The sequence below is a fragment of the Ammodytes marinus genome, assembly GCF_949987685.1.
Source record: "Ammodytes marinus genome assembly, chromosome: 14".
Taxonomy (NCBI): Eukaryota; Metazoa; Chordata; class Actinopteri; order Uranoscopiformes; family Ammodytidae; genus Ammodytes; species Ammodytes marinus.
In genome coordinates, this window is record NC_137218.1 from 26933455 (window position 1) to 26956278 (window position 22824).

The 22824-nt window shown below is 42.0% G+C and overlaps 2 protein-coding genes across 2 annotated transcripts in view; both read right to left on the bottom strand.

Annotated features, from left to right (window-relative positions):
- The window catches only part of atp2a3 (ATPase sarcoplasmic/endoplasmic reticulum Ca2+ transporting 3), a 333837-nt gene that overhangs the window by 24744 nt on the left and 286269 nt on the right, over window positions 1-22824 (bottom strand). The gene's annotated exons all lie outside the window — the stretch shown is intronic.
- The window catches only part of srrm3 (serine/arginine repetitive matrix 3), a gene marked incomplete at both ends in the record, with an annotated part of 53027 nt that overhangs the window by 2359 nt on the left and 27844 nt on the right, over window positions 1-22824 (bottom strand). The window contains 9 exons of the mRNA XM_080040490.1: window positions 774-899; window positions 1011-1232; window positions 2314-2555; window positions 10910-11072; window positions 12391-12498; window positions 13270-13320; window positions 13594-13629; window positions 17433-17501; window positions 19152-19232. Of these exons, the coding sequence (XP_079896616.1) occupies window positions 774-899; window positions 1011-1232; window positions 2314-2555; window positions 10910-11072; window positions 12391-12498; window positions 13270-13320; window positions 13594-13629; window positions 17433-17501; window positions 19152-19232 (1098 nt within the window). The remainder of the gene's footprint in view (window positions 1-773; window positions 900-1010; window positions 1233-2313; window positions 2556-10909; window positions 11073-12390; window positions 12499-13269; window positions 13321-13593; window positions 13630-17432; window positions 17502-19151; window positions 19233-22824) is intronic.

Here is a 22824-nt window from a genome sequence, read left to right on the forward strand (position 1 = left end):
TCAGTAAAACACAACAGAATTCGCCAGTACCATACAAATATATCGAAACAACAACAACACAACTTGTCATAATGCCATTACTGTGGAAAGCATAATAACCAATTTCATCATATTTTGTTATTAGCTAGGGGCGATATAAATATATAGCAGCAGGAGAATGCATCCCGACCAAACCCAACACCTCATCCATTTGTCCCGACTGTTTTTTTCATTTCCACTTTGCACAAAGGATTGAATGGATCTCTGTGGGGTTCTTACATTTCCTTCATTTAATTCCTTTTACTTGTCAATGCTGAGGAGATATTTAATGATTTTGACAAAAAGTGATTTTGACTACAATAAACTTACTTTGTAAATATTACTGTGATGTCACAGTAAAAGACATCACAGTAATATTTACAAAGTAAGTTTTTTTTTAACCCTATATTTCTCTTTCTGTGATGTCACGAGAAAGAGAAATATAGGGTTAAAAAAAACACTCTTTCTGCCTTTTCTCAGGCTAGGATGAACCGATTTCAATTTTTTTCGCACATTTATACTACATAGGATCTCAGAATTCAATACACCTTCATATTCAAACCGGTGAAGTAGGCCTTTAATGTAGACTGTACTGAAGTAGTGTACATTCCAGACTTATAAAAAGCTGGAAACAAAATTCAGAAGATTCATAGGATTGTGGTGTTCAGTTGTACGATAGTTGTGACTGTATGTTCGAATGGAGATCTTACAAAAACACTGGGGAGAGGATGTGTGTTGCTGGACAGCTGTGTTACCTGGTGATCCTGCGTGCCTCCATGAAGCTGGGTGAATCTCTTCTTCTCTTGCGTATGGGCGAGTAGCTGCGCGAGCGTCGGCGGGCTCTGCTCTCTTCGTCAGACTGGTTGGGGCTGTCCCTCTCTCTGCAGGCAACACATGGGAAACATTGAGGAACAGTCTAAACAAAGCACGCGAGATCAAAGACCGAAACAGAGGAGCTGAAAGAAGCATGCCAAGCAGAGCAGGGCTTAAACCTGGAGGTGTTCTGTCTGGCGTGCGGGGACTGGGCCTTGCCGGGGCCTCTGTCTCTGGAGGCCGAGCGTGAGGACGAAGGCCCGCTGCTCCAGGAGCTGCTGCGCTGGCGCAGGTTGGCTTTGCTCTTACACTCCTCTTTCTTCTTGGTGTGTGAGTGGTGTCCTGGAGACTGGCCCCGACCGGAGCGGTGGTGGCGCTTGGAAGAGTGGCCACCTTTCGTCCTATATGGCAGAAGAATACGGCAAATGTCAAATCATTCTGTCACAGTGGCGAAGCTTAAAGGTGCAGTGTGTTAAGGGAATTGGCAAAAACCTGGGGGGTGTTTCAAGAAGCGGGTTTGAGGCAACTCAGAGTTTGTTCGCTCTGAGTTAGTGGAAACTCTGGGTTTTTCCGTTTCAGGTAGCAGGTTCAGCTCAACCGAGAGTCAGTTACTGCGGCAACATACTCCGTGGGTCTAACCTGCTGGATAGGTGATTTGACCTACTCTGAGTTTGTTTTCACTTTACACTGCAGCTCCGACTGAAGAAAGAGTCACTGTCACAACGCGTCCCTGTACAGTTTGAAGCAAAATCACTTCATTGAAATCTCCATCGGGATGTTTTTATCATTTCCTGATGATTTTATGTTGTATCGATCATTTAGCCCTCGTGTCCTTCATATAGGCGGCCACCTTACACATCGTGAACATGCTCTACATTCAGATTAATAAACCTATTTGTCAACAATTTGGACAATCTCTCTCTATTTAGCAGACAAATCATCATCTGCGGTCAAAGGTCTAAATCTAACTGCATTTTGATTGGTGCACCATGAATGTTTAGGGCTCTTGCCCACAAGTTCTTGGAGCTGCCATTTTGTTGTTGCCATTTTGCTGCGAGGGCTTCTGGGTACTCAGATTATATCTAAATAGGAGCGGGGCGCGCCACCATGTTGCGCAGAGTGGACAACCTTAACGGCCTTATGTGTTTTTATATATAGTGGGCGTCCTGGGGAAATGCACCTGTTGGAAGACCATGAAAAAGTGCTAAAGAAAAAAATAACTAAATACATCTTCACCTCATCACTTGATATTGTGGAAAGACTTGAGGCAGTCGTGGATGGTTCCATCTTTAGTACCTAGCTTGTAATGAAGCTCCCAAACGGAGGGGTTAGCTAGGGAGAACTGACATCTAGAACTTTCACCATTAGATGATGCCAAAATACAGCTTTATTACACACTGCACCTTTAAGTAAAGTGAAAAGGTTTGAGCCGGATAAAGTCCTACAGAGAGAGAGAGACAAATGGCAGCCTGTTGTACTTACTTCCGTTGGTGGCGAGAGCTCCTGCCTCTGTGAGCGTGGTTGTGCTGGGAGTGGGCAGAGTCGCTGCTGTGGCCTCTCTTCCTCCCTGACGTCTGGCCTGTGGCCATCCCTACAGCTGGGTTCCTGCCCTCCACACTCCCTGCCTCTCCCGCCTGGCTCCTGCCGGGGGCGCTGTGCAGCGGCTGCTCCCTCAGAAGAGTGGACTGGAGGCTGGCAGAGCTAGCGGTCAGCACACGGAGCTTCTGTAGAGATACGAGGACCAACAAAGAAAGAAAAAAAAAGAAAAAGGAGAAAAGAAGCATTAGACTGTTCTCGGGCTGATGATTTAGTGCTACGGTGTACTTGCCAAAAGAAGGTAAACATCTAAAAGAAAAAAGGTCTAGGTTTTCTCCATATGGCTTATAGATAGTCCTCTATGGTGCAGCGCATGCAATACTTGGCATGCAAAACCATAATGAGTTGAAGAAAATCATAGTCGCAAAAACAAACAAAAAAAAGTAGGAGGAAGAGAAGAGGAAGAGAGGGAAAAAAAGAATTGGAACAGAACTGTGAACCAAATCATTTTAAGAGCAGAGGCAGAAAGTACAGAATGTTTTAGAGTAGAAAAAGAGGACTTCTTCTGTTTTTTTTTCTCCAGAAATGGTTAAAAAAATGAAACAAAACAGAAAGAGAAGACAACTTGACGGAACATCACAGAAATGGAAGGAACAAAATAAAGATCACAATTATTGAATCAAACCAATCAGAAAAACAAATCTTCTGCTACTCAATTTTTCTCTTTCTGGATTTTTTTTTCCTGAAGACAATTTGCTGAGATGTGAACAGCGACCCATTTCTTTGCTTTAAAAAAAATGGTTACTCTTGTGTAACTCCCTTCTTGTTAACATCCACTTACCAATAAAGTGGTATTCCCTCCTTTAGTAGGTAAGGTATGAAGAAAAGGGAAAAGTGGGGCAACATAAGTGCATCATTAGATTCACAAAATGCAAAGAGAAAAAGACACAAAACCTTTCCCTGCCAGTGACTCATGAGACAATGCATGGAATTCAATGGAAAAGAATTGAAAAGCAGAGAGGAAGACCACAATGTGCAGGGAGTCCCTCGCGCAGAGAGAGTAAATCCCCTGGGCCCAGTCACCTCCCTCACCATCAGAGAGCAGCTGGCTGGCCAGAGTTGACAGTTTTCTTTAGTTTTTTAATGCCTGACACACTTATAGGTGCTAAGTAGCTTAGCTTCTACTGGTTACTGTCAGTGTGGGTGCTCATGGGATCCTTGATATGGGACACTACAAGGTATCACAATAAACCAACCTTTCTCTTTATGTAGTTTCAGGGAGTTGATGCCACATGACAAAAGTGAGATTGACTTGGGTTCAACCATATTGTACGCTAATTAAGAGGTCTTTTTTTGGGGGGGAGGGGGATTGACTGACCTAAGAATTTACTCCCCCAAAAAGTGTTTGATCGGTGGAGGCTGACCGTTAGATTGCATTTTACGGACAAAACTGTGTTTTGAGTATGTTCTCCTTTGGGATTTAAGGGAAATAATACTTCACTTGTCATTAAACGAGAAGTTTTTATAATAACAATCTTTCTACATGATTAGGCTGCCAATATTATTCTTATATATTTTCATCATTGCCGCTAAATCCCACAAAAGACCAAAACCAATGATGAAATGAAAGCTTGATACTTAATATTCCATAAGAGCCCCATTGTTGGCCAAAATATATTACAGACACAATAATAAGCTGTTGCATTAGGTGACAGGTTCCTTCATTGGAACTTTAGTGGATTTTCAGATAACATACACTCACTAAATGTGTATTAATCTGTGGCTGAAAATACTGGGCCTTAGTTAGAGAGTGTCTTGTCTGTGTCTCTAACACCTACTGGATGGATTAACATGTCATTTTGTATAGAAATTCATATTTGCCCAGTCGTTGAATCCTACTTCAATTCATTTTATGAAATCCTGCCAAAACTAATGCTATTCCTATCTGCCTGCGTTGGCTGAAGTTGGTTGAGGTCTTTTGTTAGGGATTAGTTCCTTGTAAGAAAATCAGAGAGTAGTGCCAGAAATGTCCTATGAATTGCATATGGTAGATGGTAACAGTTAAACTATATTCAAAACCTCCATTTTAAGCCTATAATAGAACTGGGATAAGTGATTCAATGGGAGTAGGGGACTGAAACTTGTTGATGCATAGGTATGCACTGTTCATTGTAAGCAGGTCATGAAAGGAGGGTAGATCTCCAAAAGGAAACCAAACACAGTCGGCTCTTCCGCATGCATTATGATGTGCTGTCGGCTCAGCGGCTTTGTGATCTATGATTCAACAGAAGCACTGAAGGGTCCTTGTGGAGAGAATAGCCCTTCTCCACTAGAGAGGAGACATCTAAGCGGCGTAATATTAAGAAAAAACACACAACCAGAGGCGGACTTACCATTAGGCAAAGTTCGGCAATTGCCTTGGGCCCGAGCTACAGAGGGGCCCCATAAAACACTTCATAAACCTATGGTGAATGTAGTTTTTTTGTTGTTTTTTTCTTTTACTCTAAACTCATTTATTATTCCTTTGTTTAAAAAAACATGTGCTAAAATCCCATCTCAATGCTTATATAGCATATATACAGTATAGAGTATACGATATATATAAATATATATACACAGTATCTATGTATGACAACGATCTTGTGTTACTTAAGTGAGAAGATAGGCAAATACACATGACATTAAGAGGTTAATCATGGAGGTGCAGAAGTAACAAATATGTAGAATGTGCAAGTACGAATTTGGATTAAATCTTAATGTGTTTAACGTTTATATGAAACAAATAATTATTGTGTACTGTATTTTGATGATTTTACAAAAAATGTATTGGAACTTAAATCCTACTTTGTCATTTGAATTTGATAAAAAAAAAAGTTACACATATGTATGGGGGAAACAGGGATTGTGGAGGGCCCCATGCTTGTGATCTGCCTTAGGCCCTAAAATGACTAAATCCGCCCCTGCACACAACCACTGGTGCTTGTGACAGTTGTAAGAAACAGTCGAGGATATCAACATGGTAAAAAAAATCATAAGACGGATGTAATAATTCACCAACAAACAAGAGATGATGCTGGACAAACAGGAATGCACTCTAACAGCGAAAAAGAAAAAGAAAAGAGGGAGAGAGATGGACCTGGAGGATAGAGCGGGAGACTGGACTTCAGAAGTGAAGTTAAGGAGGAAAGAGAAAAACCAGAACCAGCTACGTAACCCAATCTTTTAAGAGTCAAATCATAACTGATGGAGTTCAATTCATTTGGTTAAAGACCATTGGTTAAAAACAGAGAGAGAGAGAGAGAGAAAGAAAGAGAGGGAGAGAGAGAGAGAGATAGAAACATTGACGTCACTCAGGCTATATAGGGTGCTTGTCACATTCTCATCTGCATAGAAGATCACGTGCGTAGGCAAAGCGTTACCTACCTTTCCATTTTCAATCAGTGACACGTATGCAATATCAAACAAAACAAAGGAAAGAAAGAAAAAAAGGGAGAAAGGAATGTTCTCCGCAGCGAAATGGAGAAAAAGACAATGACCTTCTTTTAGTATCAAAGCTACAAATATTGTCCTGAGACTGAGGAGAAAAAATCAATCAACCAAAAAAAAAGTGAAAAGAAAAATATATAAAGGGGAGATAAACAATAAAATAGTAATAATATAATATGAATCCAGATGGAATTCAAATGAAAAATAAACCAAGGATGAATCTATGAACTACATGATTTTTCTTTTGTCTTTTTTTCGCTTGTACAAATGCAGCCATATTTGTATCAAAACGGGGGAAGGGGGGGAGGGGGGGATAATAGAGGTAAGTGAATAGTGTCAGTTGTCATATTATTAGTGGACATCCATGTAGAGTAGAGTAGCTAGAAGGAAAGGGAGGGGCATGCAGAGCTGGCATAATGTGAAACATATGTGGGGGAAAAAAACTAAAAAATGCCGGGACAACAAGAGTGAGAGGTGAGACACACAGGACGGAGGATGGACAGGTTGGAGAGGGGGAGGGACGGAGGATAAGAAGAAGAGTGTTGGAGAGAGGGCAGTCACTGCTAAAGACAGACAACTAGAGTCAGCACAATTTGAAAGGGACCCCAGTCACATTTTGGTCGGGGTCATCTTTAGAGAGAGAGAGAGAGAGAGATAGGGAGAGAGAGAGAGAGAGAGAGAGAGAGCCTCGAAGAGCTTTGTCAAATCAGCTGAGGGAACAGGAAGCTCACATTCAGAATGGCTTGGGTCCCTTTAAAATAACAATCATGTTTATATATGTGTGAGTTGTCCTAGTTATTTAAGTCGAGAGTCAGTGTAGTTGTGTTTGTATTGTTTTGAAGACATCCATTGATAATGAGCAAGAGGACGACTGGCCCCCCCTGTTTGGGGCTTTCTTGTTCACTGTGTCAGAGGAGGCAGTCCCGGATGGTCCCCCCCCCCCCCCATTGAAAAGCTCGGAAGTGGGGAAGTTAAGCAGGTGTGTTTAGCCAACTTTCTGAATTACCTCATATCCCTTAAGCTTTCCATCTTGAAACACCAAACATGGTATAAGGACACATTTTCTGAAAAAGGATACATTTTTATCTTTGTGCACCCGTAAACACCCATTGTACCCACTATTGGTAATGCCAATCTTTCCCTCCATTGTCCAGACGCAGTAGAAAGGAGCCCATTTCAGACATGACAGAACATAATGGTACCAGCTACACAAAGGTAAGATTTTATTTTTTATTTCATTCTTTTCAATATATTTTTACCATTTCTATTGATAGTTGAAGATCAGGGAAACGGGGAGAGCGAAGGGGATGACGTGCAAATATGGTATGTGCTCTACCCACTACGCCACGGAGCACCCCAAGATTTGATAAAAGATTTGATAAAATGTGAAATGCATAGCTTTCTAAAAAAAAATTCTACAGAGAGGGACAACTTGTTTTGGCAAAATGCACACCTGCTGAACCTCTCCCTCCTCCGTGCTTCTGTATGGGAAACATCCAGAAGCGTCTCTCCCACACAGTGCATGAGACGGATCCTAACGTGGGCTAGACAGAGGACGACTACAGGAACACAAACTGATAGATGATAAGACAACCAGAGAGCTGCTACACAGAAACATTTGCTAAACCACACAACTGCTGCAGTAAAAATCAAACTTCAGGGGGGGATCCAGGACCTGTCACACACACATAACCCCTCCTCCTTTGCAAAGATGTCATAACACAAATGTTATAGCTTTTGGTAGAAAATTAAAGGAATAGTTTAACATTTTTAACATTACATTTTTTTGCCTCACTCTCTCCAGCCTCAAGAAAAGGCGACATAAACCTCTAACTGCATTTTTGATTTAGAAATGGTCATAGGTTGCTCATCCAGGTTAGCTTAGCTCAAACACTGGAAGTCAAGGGGAGCAGGTTTGATTTGATTCGATTTTTTATTCATCTCGTACAATCAACAATATTCAAAAGAAAATAATTTTTTTTTAAAAACACAAAGTTAAAACACAAACATAGATAAAGCAATCTGATTATATAAACACACAGAGCAGGCAGAAGCCCATCAATGCCTATGTATTCCTGCCCCTCAAAAGATAAACTTTACAACATCACTAAACGCCATTGTGTGCTTGTGTGGACTTGTTTATTTACCACATTATGTTGCACTCTATATTTATTACACGTTATGTAATTCTAGAATCAAATACATACTTGAAAGAATCCACAAAATGCCTGTGACAGTGTCATGTTTGAGCTAAGCTAACCTGGATGAGCAATCTTTGCCCATTTATACCTAAAACAATGCACTCATAGTTACAGGAGCGGTTTCTGTTGCCTTTTCTTGAGCCGGAGAGAGTGAGGCAAAAAGCTACACGTTTGAAAATGTTGAACTATTCCCTTAATGCTCCTCTGTGGCTACATCCCGACTGAATGGCTCAAAAGTACATGATGTAAAACAGACCTCCACTAGCCATTCACCACTGGCCTGAGCAGATAGATAGTCAAGACAAACGTCAAGAGAACCTGACACTTATGGGGCAACATGCACATGGACATGGCCAAGTAAAGCAGTGAAGTCAGTAAAGAGGAGCATGTCTAGATCTGCTGCTAGTTTAAACACCTGGAGGAGAAGAAGGGTCTCTCACTGAGCAGAGCATGGTGCTTGAGAAGAAAAGAACAACTGTATTGACAAGAAGAAAAACTATTTACACATACCCAGTTAACCTACTTTGTCCGGTTCCAAAGCATTTGAGTGCTTTTTTTATGTAAACGAGACAGAAAGATTTGGGCATTTATTCATGGGTAAATACCACTTAAAATTGACAAGGAAAAAAATAAACAGTAATGAATGAAATAAACAGAGAGAAAGAGAGAGAGAAAGAGAGAGAGAGAGAGAGAGAGAGAGAGAGAGAACAAAATATACCTCGTAGACACATGCAGGCTGGAGTAGAAAATAGAAGATATAAGTTCTCTGGAGTTTTAAGAGGTTTTTTTTGCTGCCCATTTGGATGCTCATTCAACAGAGGAAGATTAGTTCACAAGTGATCCCTTTAGTCTAAAACCTACCGCAGCTCTAATGATGTTTTTTACAGTGCAGAGGAGCATTTCCATTTCCATAATAGCAGAAAGTGATTTAAAACTCATCACAGGCAGCATTAGCTAATCACACACTTAAAGAAATGGTCATCTTCAAAGCAGCCAAAACAAACAAGGATCCGTTCCAAACTAAAGAGGATTTTAACATTTTAGGCTTTAAGAACCAATTGTGGACAGTATACGGTATGGCGCTATTACTTTATATTAAGAAAAGAGTTGTTACCCCCTTTACTACTTTAAGTGTCCAGCCTGTGGAATTATATGGATTCATTTGCAGCACTGCACACCACAGTTTTAAAAGACGCGGCTCGCCTCTATGGAAGATTTAAAATGCCAAGATAAAAACTAAATCGAATAAAGATTTAAATTTAAACCCAACACACATTGTTAGATTTCCTTTTTATGTAGGCATTAAAGGGGAATTGTTAAGCTGCTCTTGAATGAAAACGAATGACACAAATGCATTACACAGCTTCACTTCTTTTTTCTGTGATTTGATTTTGTAGTCAAATGAAAAACCCAAACGTTTTTATTTTATTTTATTTTTTTAATCCTTTACCCACATTGGGAACACAGGGGGTGTGCATAAATGTAGCCAATCCCATGTGATTTGGTGCAGCTAGCTAACCAAGCCCATACAATAAAATTGCACTTGACCTGAGCTAATGGGGTAGCTAGCACACCAATATCTATGTAGAGGTGTGAGTTTGACATTGTTGACATTTAAAAAAAATGTCGATTTGATTTATTCAAGCCATATCCTCCTCATCCTGATCCGACAACGCATGTGAACGTGTGTGTGTGTGTGTGTGTGTGTGTGTGTGTGTGTGTCTGGATTCAAATTGTCCCCTACATCTCACTTTATTTTTCTTAGCAACACCCACTTTAGCAATCCAATCAAATTGGCGGGATTTAATTTAAATGCCTCTCTTAATGAAACCTTGATCGCAAGTTCGGTTTCATACAGATGTAGCATTACAGATGCTAAATATGCTACACCTTCCTCTACTAAAGAGTCAAATTAACATTCACTTCAGATATGCTTTCATTTTAATTATGAGATGAATTAATCACGCAGAGGAATTATATCATATCAGTATGATTTTCGCTTTGTTTTGTTTTTAATTTTGCATTTGAAATCTTCCGTACAGTGGAGCACAAAACAGCTGACAACTAGATTGCTGAGCCGCACAATCTTGATAACCGTTTGGGTCGATATTTTCCATTAAGTGATTGGATAAGTCTGTCTCGAAGCGGAAACTGGTAAGTGTACTACGAAGCACCGTCAGAAGTTTGATCTTGGCTCTTGTGTGATTGGCTAATTTAGACTTTATCTGCAGCGAAACTTAAAAAGTGGTCCTTCCTGACACGTTCTTTGATATTTTTTTCACGTCCATGGACCTTTGGAGGTGAGCAGATGTTTGAAAAAGACATACCTGTACCTGGCATGACTTTATTTTATTTTTCCTTCTACCTTTAGCAGCAGGCACACACTCGGAAGGGGATGCACCTTTTCTTGGCCCATTCATTTGGAGACGGGTGCCAATGACGCAGCTTGGATTTCCATGTGCTACTGTATGCTAATATGCTAATGTTGAAGAAACACTAAAACCTTTCTTCTCTGTTACCGGCATACATCAAGAACAAACCACTAAATCAAAATGGCAGGGGGAGTCAAAGAGAGCCAGAAACAAAGCAGAAAGGAGCGGCAGTTTTCTTTTTCAGACGAGTGTCTTTAAAACACTTCAAAAATAGTAATATGAATTATAAAAGAAAAATGGCCTACAGCCTAGGGATAACTGATAAGAAGAGAATGAAAACAAATCTTTCAATATCAAAAGGAGGAGAGAATTCAGGTCAACCAACACAAGAGAGCGAGATCAAGTCATTTGTAGAGAGTGTGATAGATAGCGTTTAAGTGGGTGGGGGGAGGGGGGGAAAACAGATTAGAGGAGAGTACATACATCGTGCCCTTTCTCTCCCTCGGTGTGGTTGAGTCTGCCGGCCTTGCCGTTGCGTCCGCGCTGGCTGTGGTCCCCGTTGTGCCAGGCGGTGGGGGGGTTAGGGCCCGGGGACAGCACGGGGCCCGAAGCCTTCTGGCCCTCTGTCTTGTGTTTGGAGTTCAGTCTGAGAGAGCAAGAGACAAAGCTCAGTGAAACACACAACACACATTATTTTTGTTTTTAATTTAAACTAATTTCCAAATAGCTATGTGTGTATTCTCATATTATTATAAAATAATATATTGATGTGAATTTCGCAATTTAAATCCCTGCAGGGTTTAGAGCGGTTAGTCTCGCTTATTTCCGGACCCTACCCAACTTTTGGCAAATGAAAAGCCAAAATAACCGGACCAAACTGCTCCGACCCGCTCTGCTCAGTGGAAACAAGGCATAATATTCACCTGAGAGCTAGAGACAGGCAGGCAACAACATGTTTTTTTTCATTCTAGTATGGTAATGTTTCTCTTGCCGAGGTGACTGCACACAGCAGTTTATCTTTCTCATGGAGATGACTATTCTATGGATCAATCACCAGACTGCAGTGTTTTGGAACCCTTCTGGGAAGGCTTGGAACCCCAACTAACTGCACTGCTCAGTGGGAACAAGGCTGGCTTGTTAGTGCTTGCCCCGTTCCTGATACATGAATAATGCTGTTTGACACAAACATCAGAAGGATTAGAAAAAGTTATGATCTAGCATCAGGGAAATGAACATTGAGAAACATACTGTATAGTAAATTTGGCTGTTTAAAAGGTAAAATATGCACTGGGCTACATATGATGACTAACACTGTTACCAAAAATGAATACATTTTTTCATCATACTCAGTCTAAGTAATGTGTGAGATATCACAGCTAATAATGGGGTTATTATGAGACATGCTGAGGAGCCCTATTTGCATCTAAGCCCAGAAGACCAAGAGCACATGAGTGACAGTCACCGGGGCAACTGCTTGACTTTCAGCGGACAAATCTCACACTGTGGGATGTGCAGTGCTGGTGTTTATAATGTACGTGTGTGTGTGTGTGTGTGTGTGTGTGTGTGTGTGTGTTTTTGTGTGTGTGTGTGTGTGTGTGTGTGTGTGTGTGCGTGCGTCCATGTATGTCTGTGTGTGCATGCATGCGTGTGGTGTGTGTGTGTGTGTGTGTGTGTATGTGTGTGTGTGTGTATGTCTGTGTGTGCATGCATGCGTGTGGTGTGTGTGTGTGTGTGTTCGTGTGTATGTCTGTGTGTGCATGCATGCCTGTGGTGTGTGGGTGCATGTCTGTGTGTGCGTGCGTGCGTTCGTGTGCATGTCTGTGTGTGCATGCATGTGTGTGGTGTGGTGTGTGTGCGTGTGTATGTTTGCGTTCGTGTGTATGTCTGTGTGTGCATGCATGTGTGTGGTGTGGTGTGGTGTGTGTGCGTGTAGTGTGTGTGTGTGTGTGTCTGGAGGAGTGTACCTGGAGGGAGATTTGGAGGTGCTCCGGTTGGAGGACAGGGAGGCGCTGCGGGAGCTACAGCAGCTGCCTTGGCGCTGTGAACTCCTACTGGGAGTCTCACCAGGGGACCTGATGGATGACAGACAAATGGACCAACACACACACACACACACAGACACACACACACACACACAAACACCACACACACACACACATGCATACATAGGAACACATAAAACCATGTGCATATACGCATACAACCACAGGGGGGGACACATGCCACAGCAAGCTCAGTAGGTGATCTTGCGATATGTAAAAAACAGTTCATGCAAAACATTTTCAATATATATTCTAATCAAGACAGAGGGCAATGTATGGCGTGGAAACCTAATGCACTCGCTGTGCTGTGCAGCCTTAAACATACTTCTGCGAGTCTGAGTCTGAGATAATTGGTGTGAAATACCAATATAAATTTATGAGAAGACTGAACGTGATTCCAATTGTAACCACTGTTGAGTCCTGAGACTATTGTTCCCTCTTTGTTATACTGTCTAATATAGTGTATGCACATGATAACTCACTGATGATGAATGATGATCACCCTGAGTCCTGGAATAACTTACAGCAACATTCCACATCTCTATCCAAATGTTCAAATTGTTCTTTTCTCTTTACCAGTTGTTGGGTATTTGATGTATTTGCATTGTGTATGTATTGATGTTTTTGTTTTACATTTGTTTGACCCGACATCATTGCAAAATGAGGGTCACCCCTCAAATGATCTCTGCAGTATGAATAAAGGCTCAATGAAATGAAAATGTATAGCTGTGTTATAAAAATATTTAATTTGTTCTGCATGTACATATGAATGGCATTAGAGACATTCTGAGTGCGTCTCACCTCTTTTTCTGTTTGTTCTTGTCTTTGTGTTTGTTCTTGGGGCTGCCCGATCTGAAAGACATTTCATACGTCAGATCAGTTTTTATTATTTTATAGATGATGAGGCCAGCGCGCAGCAAAGCGTATAAGAAGGGAACTCGGTGTAGCACTCACCCATATGGATCGCATATTCTTTTGAACAAACAGTACTCAATAGGCAGCAGAAATAACAATAACATTACAGACACCATGCACAAAACACACACACTGTCATGAACAATGTTGTTAACAGTTGCGATATGTGTGTGTGTCTGTGTGTTTTTTTTTTACTTGCTTCATACACACCTGTATCTCCTCTTTTTCCTGGAGCCAGAAGTCGATCTGTGAAGATAAAATCACCACAATGTAATGATGAAAGCTACATCACATAATACTCTCCTGAATAATTCATACACAATATGCTGCAACTGACCAAGGGCCTGTACCAAAGAAGCAGGTTTACTGAGGAATCTGGGTTGTTCTTTCAAATTTACCATTTACTCTGAAAAGGTGTTTTTTACATCCCGCCACGCGCCACATTTGAGCCGGTTCTGGGGAATGACTAAACCTGCTTCCTGAAATACATTCTAGGACAGGTAGTACTTTGGACTGATGCCAGAGGCTGAAACCAAAAATCCAACCTGTGCTTGCATCAATCTGTATGCAACATTCTTTTTCTCTCCGTGTTTTTTTATGCTCTTGTTTTTAAAACCAGTTTTGTTCTACTTTGTAGCACTTTGAGATTGCTTTTTAACAATGAAAAGTGCTTTACAAATGCTTATTTTAATCTTCTTTTATCATATTTCTATATTCACATCCAAAGGATATTTAAACATCATAAACGGGGGGCGCTCCGGTGGCGTAGTAGTGGATAGAGCGCGTACCATATTGGCTCTGGCCTTCGTTGCAGTGGTCACAGGTTCAAATCTGACCTTTGGACCTTTACTGCATGTCATCCCCCCTCTCTCTCTGTCTCCCCATTTCAACTCTGTACTATCGATAAAGCTTGAAAATGCCAAAAAATGATCTTAAAAAAAAAAAACATCATAAACGGTCAGCGCCCCATGCTATTGAGATTTCAGCAGTGCAGCAGCAGTGCATCTACAACGGGTAATCAGATAATAACTCATATACTCAGAAGAATTTGATCAAAACTTGATCTACATTTTTTTTTTTATCCCAACAAGCTATTGTTTTCATGACACAATTTTTTTTTTCGATTCGATACCGGTACCAATTTGGATACTTTTCGGTACCAAAGAGGATTGCAAAAATGACGGTGATACATTTGTCATACTAGCAGAAGCCCTGATAAGTTAAGATACCATTAACTTAAAATATTACCATAAAAGGCTACCACAGACACTGAAACACAAAGCCGGGGTCAGGCTACAGCTACCAGCCACATGCTCAGCACTGTCACAGAATAACCACATGTTCACCTATCTATGAGCAGAAAGAAGATCATGTATTTTAATGTGCAAACTCCCCCACCATCGAGTGGGTCAATCTCAAACACATGCACACCTCCATGCATGCAGAGATTTTCCCAAGGGGCTCTTGCAGTACGCTTCTCCAATTGGTATTCTGCAGGTGCTGGATATGCCGCTTGTGGTTTTTAATAATTTTATTTTTTCCATTTCAGGCTGTGGAAGACACTGCTGCTCCCTGAATGATGAACTCTGGGATTCAGTGTCTCTTGAAATGGTGGAGTCAGTAATTCTGGAGAACGCTTTTTTTTTCAAAATCTCAAAAAAAATCAGTGAATATCTCCTCACGATCGGCTACCTATCCGTACTGTATGTGCTGCAAAAAAAGCAAGGAGATATTCACGGATTTTGTGATTTTTGACAACAAGCGTTATCCAGAATCACTGACTCCACCTTTAAACAACCTTGTAATGATTGGGAGGCCAACCATTCCCCAGTCCTTCCACAGACACATCACCTCTATATCACTTTGACCCCGGTTGCAGTTTCCATGGTGATTAGTTGGAGCGCTCTGAGAGAGTTGATGCTATTTTTCCCTGAGAGCCCTACATCTCCTCTGCTGTTATACACACCGACAGCAGCATGCGCTGGAGTGGGAAGGAGTGTCGGCACAAAAGTGTGTTGATTGTCTGAAAGGTTAGTAATAAAGCTGTCATAGTAATGTATGTGGCTGATATGTGACTCCGAGCTCAGCGGCCGGCCAGCCATGGCCCCCAACAGGATGGAGTCAACTGGGGACTACTCTATATGCAGTGTTATTCTAAAGAGTTACATTATTCTCCTCTTCTCTTGCACACAACCAAATCCCTCCCCTTACCTTCTACTACAGGGACATGGATACTATACGTGAGACAGACAGTGTATGCATCCATATGGTCATAAAGCCCAACATGGATTTGTTTTTTTAAAGTGAGTCGTATGTTGCGAACAAGCAGCAGATTGAGAAAAAGCTGGACGAGATCTTCCAATGTAGAGACTACCATCAAGGTAGGCTGGCTACTCTGGGCCAGCATTCTGCTCCCCCTCTATACATTATTCATATACAGTATCAGCAGTCCCTGCATTGCAGCGCTGCTTTGGTGTAGGACTGGGAGGGAGAGAGGGGGACGGCCGGGGATGTGCGTGGATGGATGAAACTGGGGAACAACAGCGGGCGGGTGCAGCCATGCTCAGCAATTTGGTGAGAGGCTCATTTGTCTTGGGTTGTGCACCCTCATACAGGCTGGGTTATTAGAGCAACACATTTAGCCCAGCTCCCTTCCCCAAGTCAGGCGCACTAAGCAGAGATATTGGAGGAGGAGAGCACTCTATTGCTTACTGTCATTATAATATCCCAGGGCATTGCACCAGTATGTTGTCCATGAGCTCTTTCTTTGCATCATCTATTCTCTTTCCCTCCTTTCTTTGTTGTGAAAGTCTGCCTCCCTCACTTCTTTCCACCTTTTTCCTTTTATCCCCGTCTCTCTCTATTCCTTCTCCATTTCCTTTTCCTTTGTCTTTCTTCCTTACCTTTTATGATGCGGATAATGCATGGCAAAAAGTGTAAAATACGCACCAACGCGAGGCGGCACATACAGTATGCCTTCTTCAGGGCTATAACAATAGGGAATAATAAACTGAATAGAATTTGGAGGTCAAAGTCCCTGCAATCCTCCATATTGTGAGGTCTCAGTGACCCAAATTGTAGCTTCTTAAGAGCTCTACTTTCTTAAAAACATAATGAATACCACCGCTGTACTTTCACCTTTCGGCTATTGCATGTTTCAGGAGCCATGACTGCCAAGTGGTAGTTATAGCTTATTCCCTTTTTTTCAAAGTTTTTTTCCATCCCAGGAAGACAGAATTCTTGAATCCTGTCCTTCTTCCCTTCCTATGTTTTTCTTCTTGAAGACTTTCTTCTACACCCATCAGTGTGAACACTACACTGTTGACAAACCCTTAAAGCAGTGGTTCTCAATTATTTTCTGTCATGCCCCCCCTAGTGGACAGAAATTTTTTCGCGCCGCCCCCTAAATTGAAATGCTATTGAGAACCTGCTAATATTTATTTATTTATCTGTACAAAACCACTGTATGAGTTTCTGGCACGAGCATTCTACATACAATCACCTTATTATCAAATTAAATAACAAAAATTAGCTGAGATAACTTCTGCAGCAAAAACATTCAAAGTTCAGTTTATTAGCTCAATTTGTAACATTTTGACTGCTCAGTCTGTGTGAATCTCAGAGCAAATGATTAACTGAGGTTTGCATTTCATTCAAAACATTTTTTTTAACTGTAAACATAGTTATGGTGGTGTTTTTTTTATTATTATAGGCCAATAGGCCTTCTGTGATGCAATAACCTATAATTCATTAATGTTATCATTAGTCTACTTGCTTGATTTCTTTTTAAATAGCCTACAGAGACACTTGGAGACACGTGGACATTTATTTACTGCAAATCGCGGCCTTTCGCGTGGATATGACAATACACAAGCACACATCGCGCTTTTGGTCAGTTGGAAATCAAGGTAGCCCGCGCCCCCCCTGACAACTCACGGCGCCCCCCCCCCCCCCCCCCCCACAGGGGGCGCTCCCCACCATTTGAGAAGCACTGCCTTAAAGAGTCAGAGTTTTATTTCTTGTGATGTCTGTGCTGCTGACACACTCACCTGTCTCTCTTGTGTTTCTTCCCACTCTTTTTCTTCTTCTCTCTGTGAGTGGGTGAGGAGCTGCCAAACCTACGGATGGAGAGAGAAGGGAAACATTTGCACGCCATCACTTTCAAATGAGCCTCGGATTGTTGTTCAAAGGTAGAGTCAGTGATTCTGGAGAATGCTTGTTGTCAAAATCACTTTTTTTGGTCAAAATCAGTGAATATCTCCCCCATGAGCCACTACCGGTCCTGCACTGAGTGTGCCCTGACAATAAATCTGGTGTTAATACACAGCATAGGGCCTGTTGATAGCTATGGTGCCCCCCCCCTTTGTTTACATACACTTTGTTTACATACCAAGTTTACAGAGCCTAGACTGGGTTTTAACACTGGATTTTTTTTCAGCCCACCACCGTACACACAGAACGGACAGGAGGCGGATCGTGAAGAGATACTCACTGATTTTGACCATAAGCATTCTACCAGGATCACTGACTCCACCTTTGATGACTGTTCAGCCACCATTGTTATACTACATAGTGAAGGTGTCATCCTAAGGTAACTCCTGATTATACTATATTATTATGACCCTCTTTGTCCCAAGCTCTATTCATCCCTCCGCCATTCTCTTCTTGCTATTTCTTCTCTTGAGCACCAATTCAACATTTCTTTCTTCTCATTCTCTCACTCTCTCTTTTTTTCTGACCTTGTCAAAAGAGTTTGAAAGAGACTTTTCTAATGTCAGATTTCTCTCCTCCTTCCCACAATGGCAGTATCTGACATTCTGCTCGTTCGCAACATTCACGCCAAACGATTGTAATTCCATTTGACAAAACCACAGTGTAATGTCTCTGTCAACGAGGCTGGACCAAAAGAAAGTTAAAAAAATCTAAGCGCTTCATCAGTGGAAGCCGTTTTCACCAGACCCCCAGGAGTAGCGCCTACTTCCTCAATCCAGCAGTGCTCAGTGGACAAGCCTGGTATTGCATTTATTTTGGCGGCTGTGGACAGGTCCCGGGCCAACAGGGGCCCAGAAGCAGATCTCACCGTCCACACAGGAGGGGCATTTTGCGACCATTTTTTGAAACAGTGCGAGTACTTTTTTCAACTAGGGGCACGCGCGTGACCGGGAAATTCGCCGTCATATTTTTTCATTATTATTTTTACAGCCATTATTAGTGCTTTGTGTTTGAGAGAGAGCGAGAGAGAGAGAGAGAGAGAGAGAGAGAGAGAGAGAGAGAGAGAGAGAGCAGTCTGCGAGTGATCAGTGACACAATCAACTGCGCGGATCACGTGACCTACTCTCATCTCAGTGTCCCGCTGCCGTCACCTCGTTAACATGTTGCCAACTGGCGACTTTTCCCGCTATATTTGCCGACTTTCCGCCATAGCGCTAAGGCTAGTTTAAGACCAGAGACACGTTGCAACTTTTTTTTAATACCGCGCTCACTAGATCCGAGTAGCAACGGCTGCTGTCTTCTCTAACCGCTGACAGCCCTCACTCATACGGTTTGTGTGTCTGATAGCAGTTGGCCTAATATAGTTTAAATAGGGAAACATGTGAATAGATGTGTTGCAGGTCTAATTAAGGTGTGCCCCTACATTTTCTGCTCTTCTAAAAATTCTGAGTTAGGAGCGCCAGTGCTCCTAGTAAAAAAGCTTAGTCTGGAGCCCTGATGGGCTCCATGTTTTAATCCGCCGTCCTTTTTATAATAGGTCCATGGTTTCCACTCACCGACTCCTTCGACGGCCAGATTTCTTCTTCTTCCTTTTCTTTGGACGAGGGGATAAAGAGCTGCTCGATTTCCTCTTCACTCTGAATGGGAGAGAGGGAGAAACTACTTAGTGATTGTCACACAAATAAGTTATTACAGTTATTTGCTGCGAGTGAATCAGTGAATATCTCCTCACAATCCACTACCTGTACTGGTGTACAAAAGTATGGTGTTAACACAAAGCCTAGGCTCTGTAAACGGGTATGTTGACAAAGGGTATGTAAACAAATTAGGAACATTTTATACTGCAAAACAGCAATGAGCGTGGCTGAGGAATGTCTGCATGTCAATTTTTTGAGAGCTACTCCAGGCTGAAAAAGTACAGAAGACCCCTGATCCCTGCACACTGGCTCTAACTAGGCCAGATGTGTGCAAATCATATCCGCAGCCATCTTTGATGTTTACTATCACGGCTCCGACGTCGCATGCACGTCACTGTCGTCATCCGGTTACGTCCGCCTCAGAGCACCATACAAAGGGCTCTGGCGTGCCCATATTAGATAGAACTAGGGATGTCCATGGTTAACTGGTTAACCGTTAACCGTTAAGAAGATCTTTAACCGGTTAATGCCAAAGGTTAAACGGTTAAAAAAAAAATTCTCTTAATTTCTCTGAAATCCGGACTCTTATTTTGATATTGCTGAACCGGATGTAAGAATGCCAACTGTCGGTAAAGAATGAATGACGGTAGGCTACCCATCCCCTAAGCCTGTGTGTGTGTGTGTGTGTGTGTAAATGTCCCTTTTCAGTCACTTATTGCACTTTCTGCTCCTACATTCGCATACTAGACCTCTTCTTCTCACAACAGACAAAGGTGCTGTGTCAAAATGTAGGCATTTAAGTTGGCTACTGGTCCCTGAATTGTTTTATAGGCAGGTCCTTGGAACAAAAAAAGGTTGGGAGCCCTACTATAATGCTTCATGTATTTCACTATAAATAGGCTACATTAAATCTTAACGGTTAACCGGTTAATAACCGTTAATTCTGGTGGTTAACCGGTTAAAGAAAAAATTCTAAATGGCCATCCCTAGATAGAACCAATTGAAACGGGAGCCCGGATTTCTGGTCTTTTGGAAAAAGCTTCAACGGAGAGTGTCCAGACCAACAGGCGCAGCAAATTTAATTTGCCAGCGCCTAGTGGCAGGTCTGGGAATGCCAGGCTAGAATCTTTATTCAAAAACTGAACATTACTTCAAATTCACAGTGCACACTGAAGTGTCAAAACACCAGGTTATTGCTCCAACGTCTCGGAACTATTAAAAGTAATATTAAATGATAAATTAAAAATAAACTTAACTGGGATAACACAAAAAAACATACAATGTATGATATACACGTATACAGTATATAAGGGATGTCCATGGTAAACCAGTCAACCGATAAGATTTTTAACCGGTAAATACTAACGGTTAAAAAAATTAAATCATCTTAATTTCTCTCAGATGACAGGAGATCGTTCATTTTTACTGATATTGATACCATTTGAGACTCCTTAACGATCCAAGTCTTTATTGATATCACTATTGATACTTTTCTATTATTTGGTTGAAATAGAACTTGTATTATTGCTTTAATTGCTGATATGATCATAGCTCAAGATAGGACATTAAACAGGTCATAATTCCATCTTTACTATCTATTTTATATTGCTGGGAAAAGCAACCCAAAATCTCTAATTTCTTTTTTTTTGTGTTGCATTTGAACACATCAATCATATTACTGAGCCGGCCTGAACCAGGCCCCCAGGACTGTGCCTTCTCCGAGCAGCCAGCATGGACATGTGGCCAACCCATTGGTATTGCATGGTTGGGGGAGGAGCTTATTTTCATGCGGTCCGTAGGCAGATTTCCCCGTCCATACAGTACAAGCGGCGAACAAGATTGTGTCTCTGCAAAAAATTTCTGGATATCAATCATAGGCTCATACTTATCTTTAGACCATGTACTATTAAAATGGAAGTTTTCTCATTTCAAAACGCCCCCTCAAGCGTTTTATTAGCCAAATGGCATTTAACGGCTTTCAGTTTGTTTTCGCCAGGCTAGATGCTACAGAACGAGAATTATTCTACTCCCGCCTCCAGTCCGCTACGCTTGCCGCACTCTTTCTTGATAGGTCCATAGTGCAGCTACGTCCATGCTACGTCATGCTTCTGGGCCGCATGGAATTTCCGGATTATGCTTCCTTGTTGCTTCTCTGCGCCAATGAGCAGCTTTCATAGGAATGAATGGGCGCCGTGTTTCAATCCGGTGTACATTTCTTTATATGTCCATGGCCTAAACACATCACATTTGACATGTTTGCTACTTTTTTTAAGCTAACTAGGTCTATATCCTTCCGATTTTAACATGGATTTAAAAACTGGATTACTATTTTTAATTCACAGGACTTTCTACACCGTTCGGTTGTGTGATTACTACCGCTGCTTTGATTGACTGTTGATGCGCCGATGCCGACTCTCCGAGCCCGTCTGCACACCATCTGGAGCAGCAGCTGCTGACAGAGTTTTTTTGGACTAGACGGATACTGAGTTGAAGGAGTTTTTTTTAACCCAAAGACAGCAAAGGTACAACACTTTTATATAGGCCTACAGTCCAGTGTTAGATATGACCAAAATACAAGCTGTGGTCGCTCACACTATAGCTTTCCCACACCGCTTCACGTGCGAAAGGCTCGTTGTGGGCGTGCATGAACCTGTCGCCTTGCAGCCCTAGTAATAAGCCCTGTTTGTTTAGCGAACAGCAGGATTAACTGGTAAATTAAACTTTTGCCGTGGTCGGTCGGCAAAACAGAACATTCCACTTACTTGCTAATGAAAGATTTGAGTGCCGTCTTCCAAATCGATAAGTGTCGAGGCCAAAGCCGTCTCAAACTCGAACAACATATCCGAAAGCCATCTCTGTTTACTATCACGGCTTCGGTGGCGCATGATGCACAGCACTGTCGTCATCTGGTTACGTCCGCCCCAGAGCACCATACATAGGCAAGGCAAGGCAAGGCAAGATTATTTATATAGCACAATTCAAACACAAGGCCACTCAAAGTGCTTTACAGGGGCAAGATTAAAATACATAAAGGGCTCTGGCCCGCCCATATCAGATTAAACGATGTGATTGGCAACTCGAAATTTACTGACATAGTTAATGAGCTTCAATGGATCGTGCCCAGACCAACAGGCGCAGCAAATTTAATTTGCCAGCGGCAGGTCTGGATTTCCAGGCTAGCATACAGTAGTGTGCCTTTAAGCCCAATTCAGACCAAAGATAACGACTTGCAACGAGACGGTTTTAGAACGTCGTGGGTGGGGGATAAATCGCAGCAGTGTGAACTGGTCATTGCAAATTACTTTGTTACTGCCGACCACTGTTTAATGCATATGCGCAAATCTAGGCATAGGTAAACTCATACTGACCTCTCTGTTAACCGGCATCAACCACAAATCACTCTCCCACCTCCAGTTGGTTCAGAACTCAGCAGCTAGGCTTCTCACTGGTTTTAACAGACGGCATCACATCACTCCTGTCTTAGCTTATTTGCACTGGCTCCCTGTCCGTTTTAGAATCAATTTTAAGATTTTATTGATCACCCCCGAGTACATCACAGGCATGCAGACCCTGTACGAGCCTGCTCGCAGCG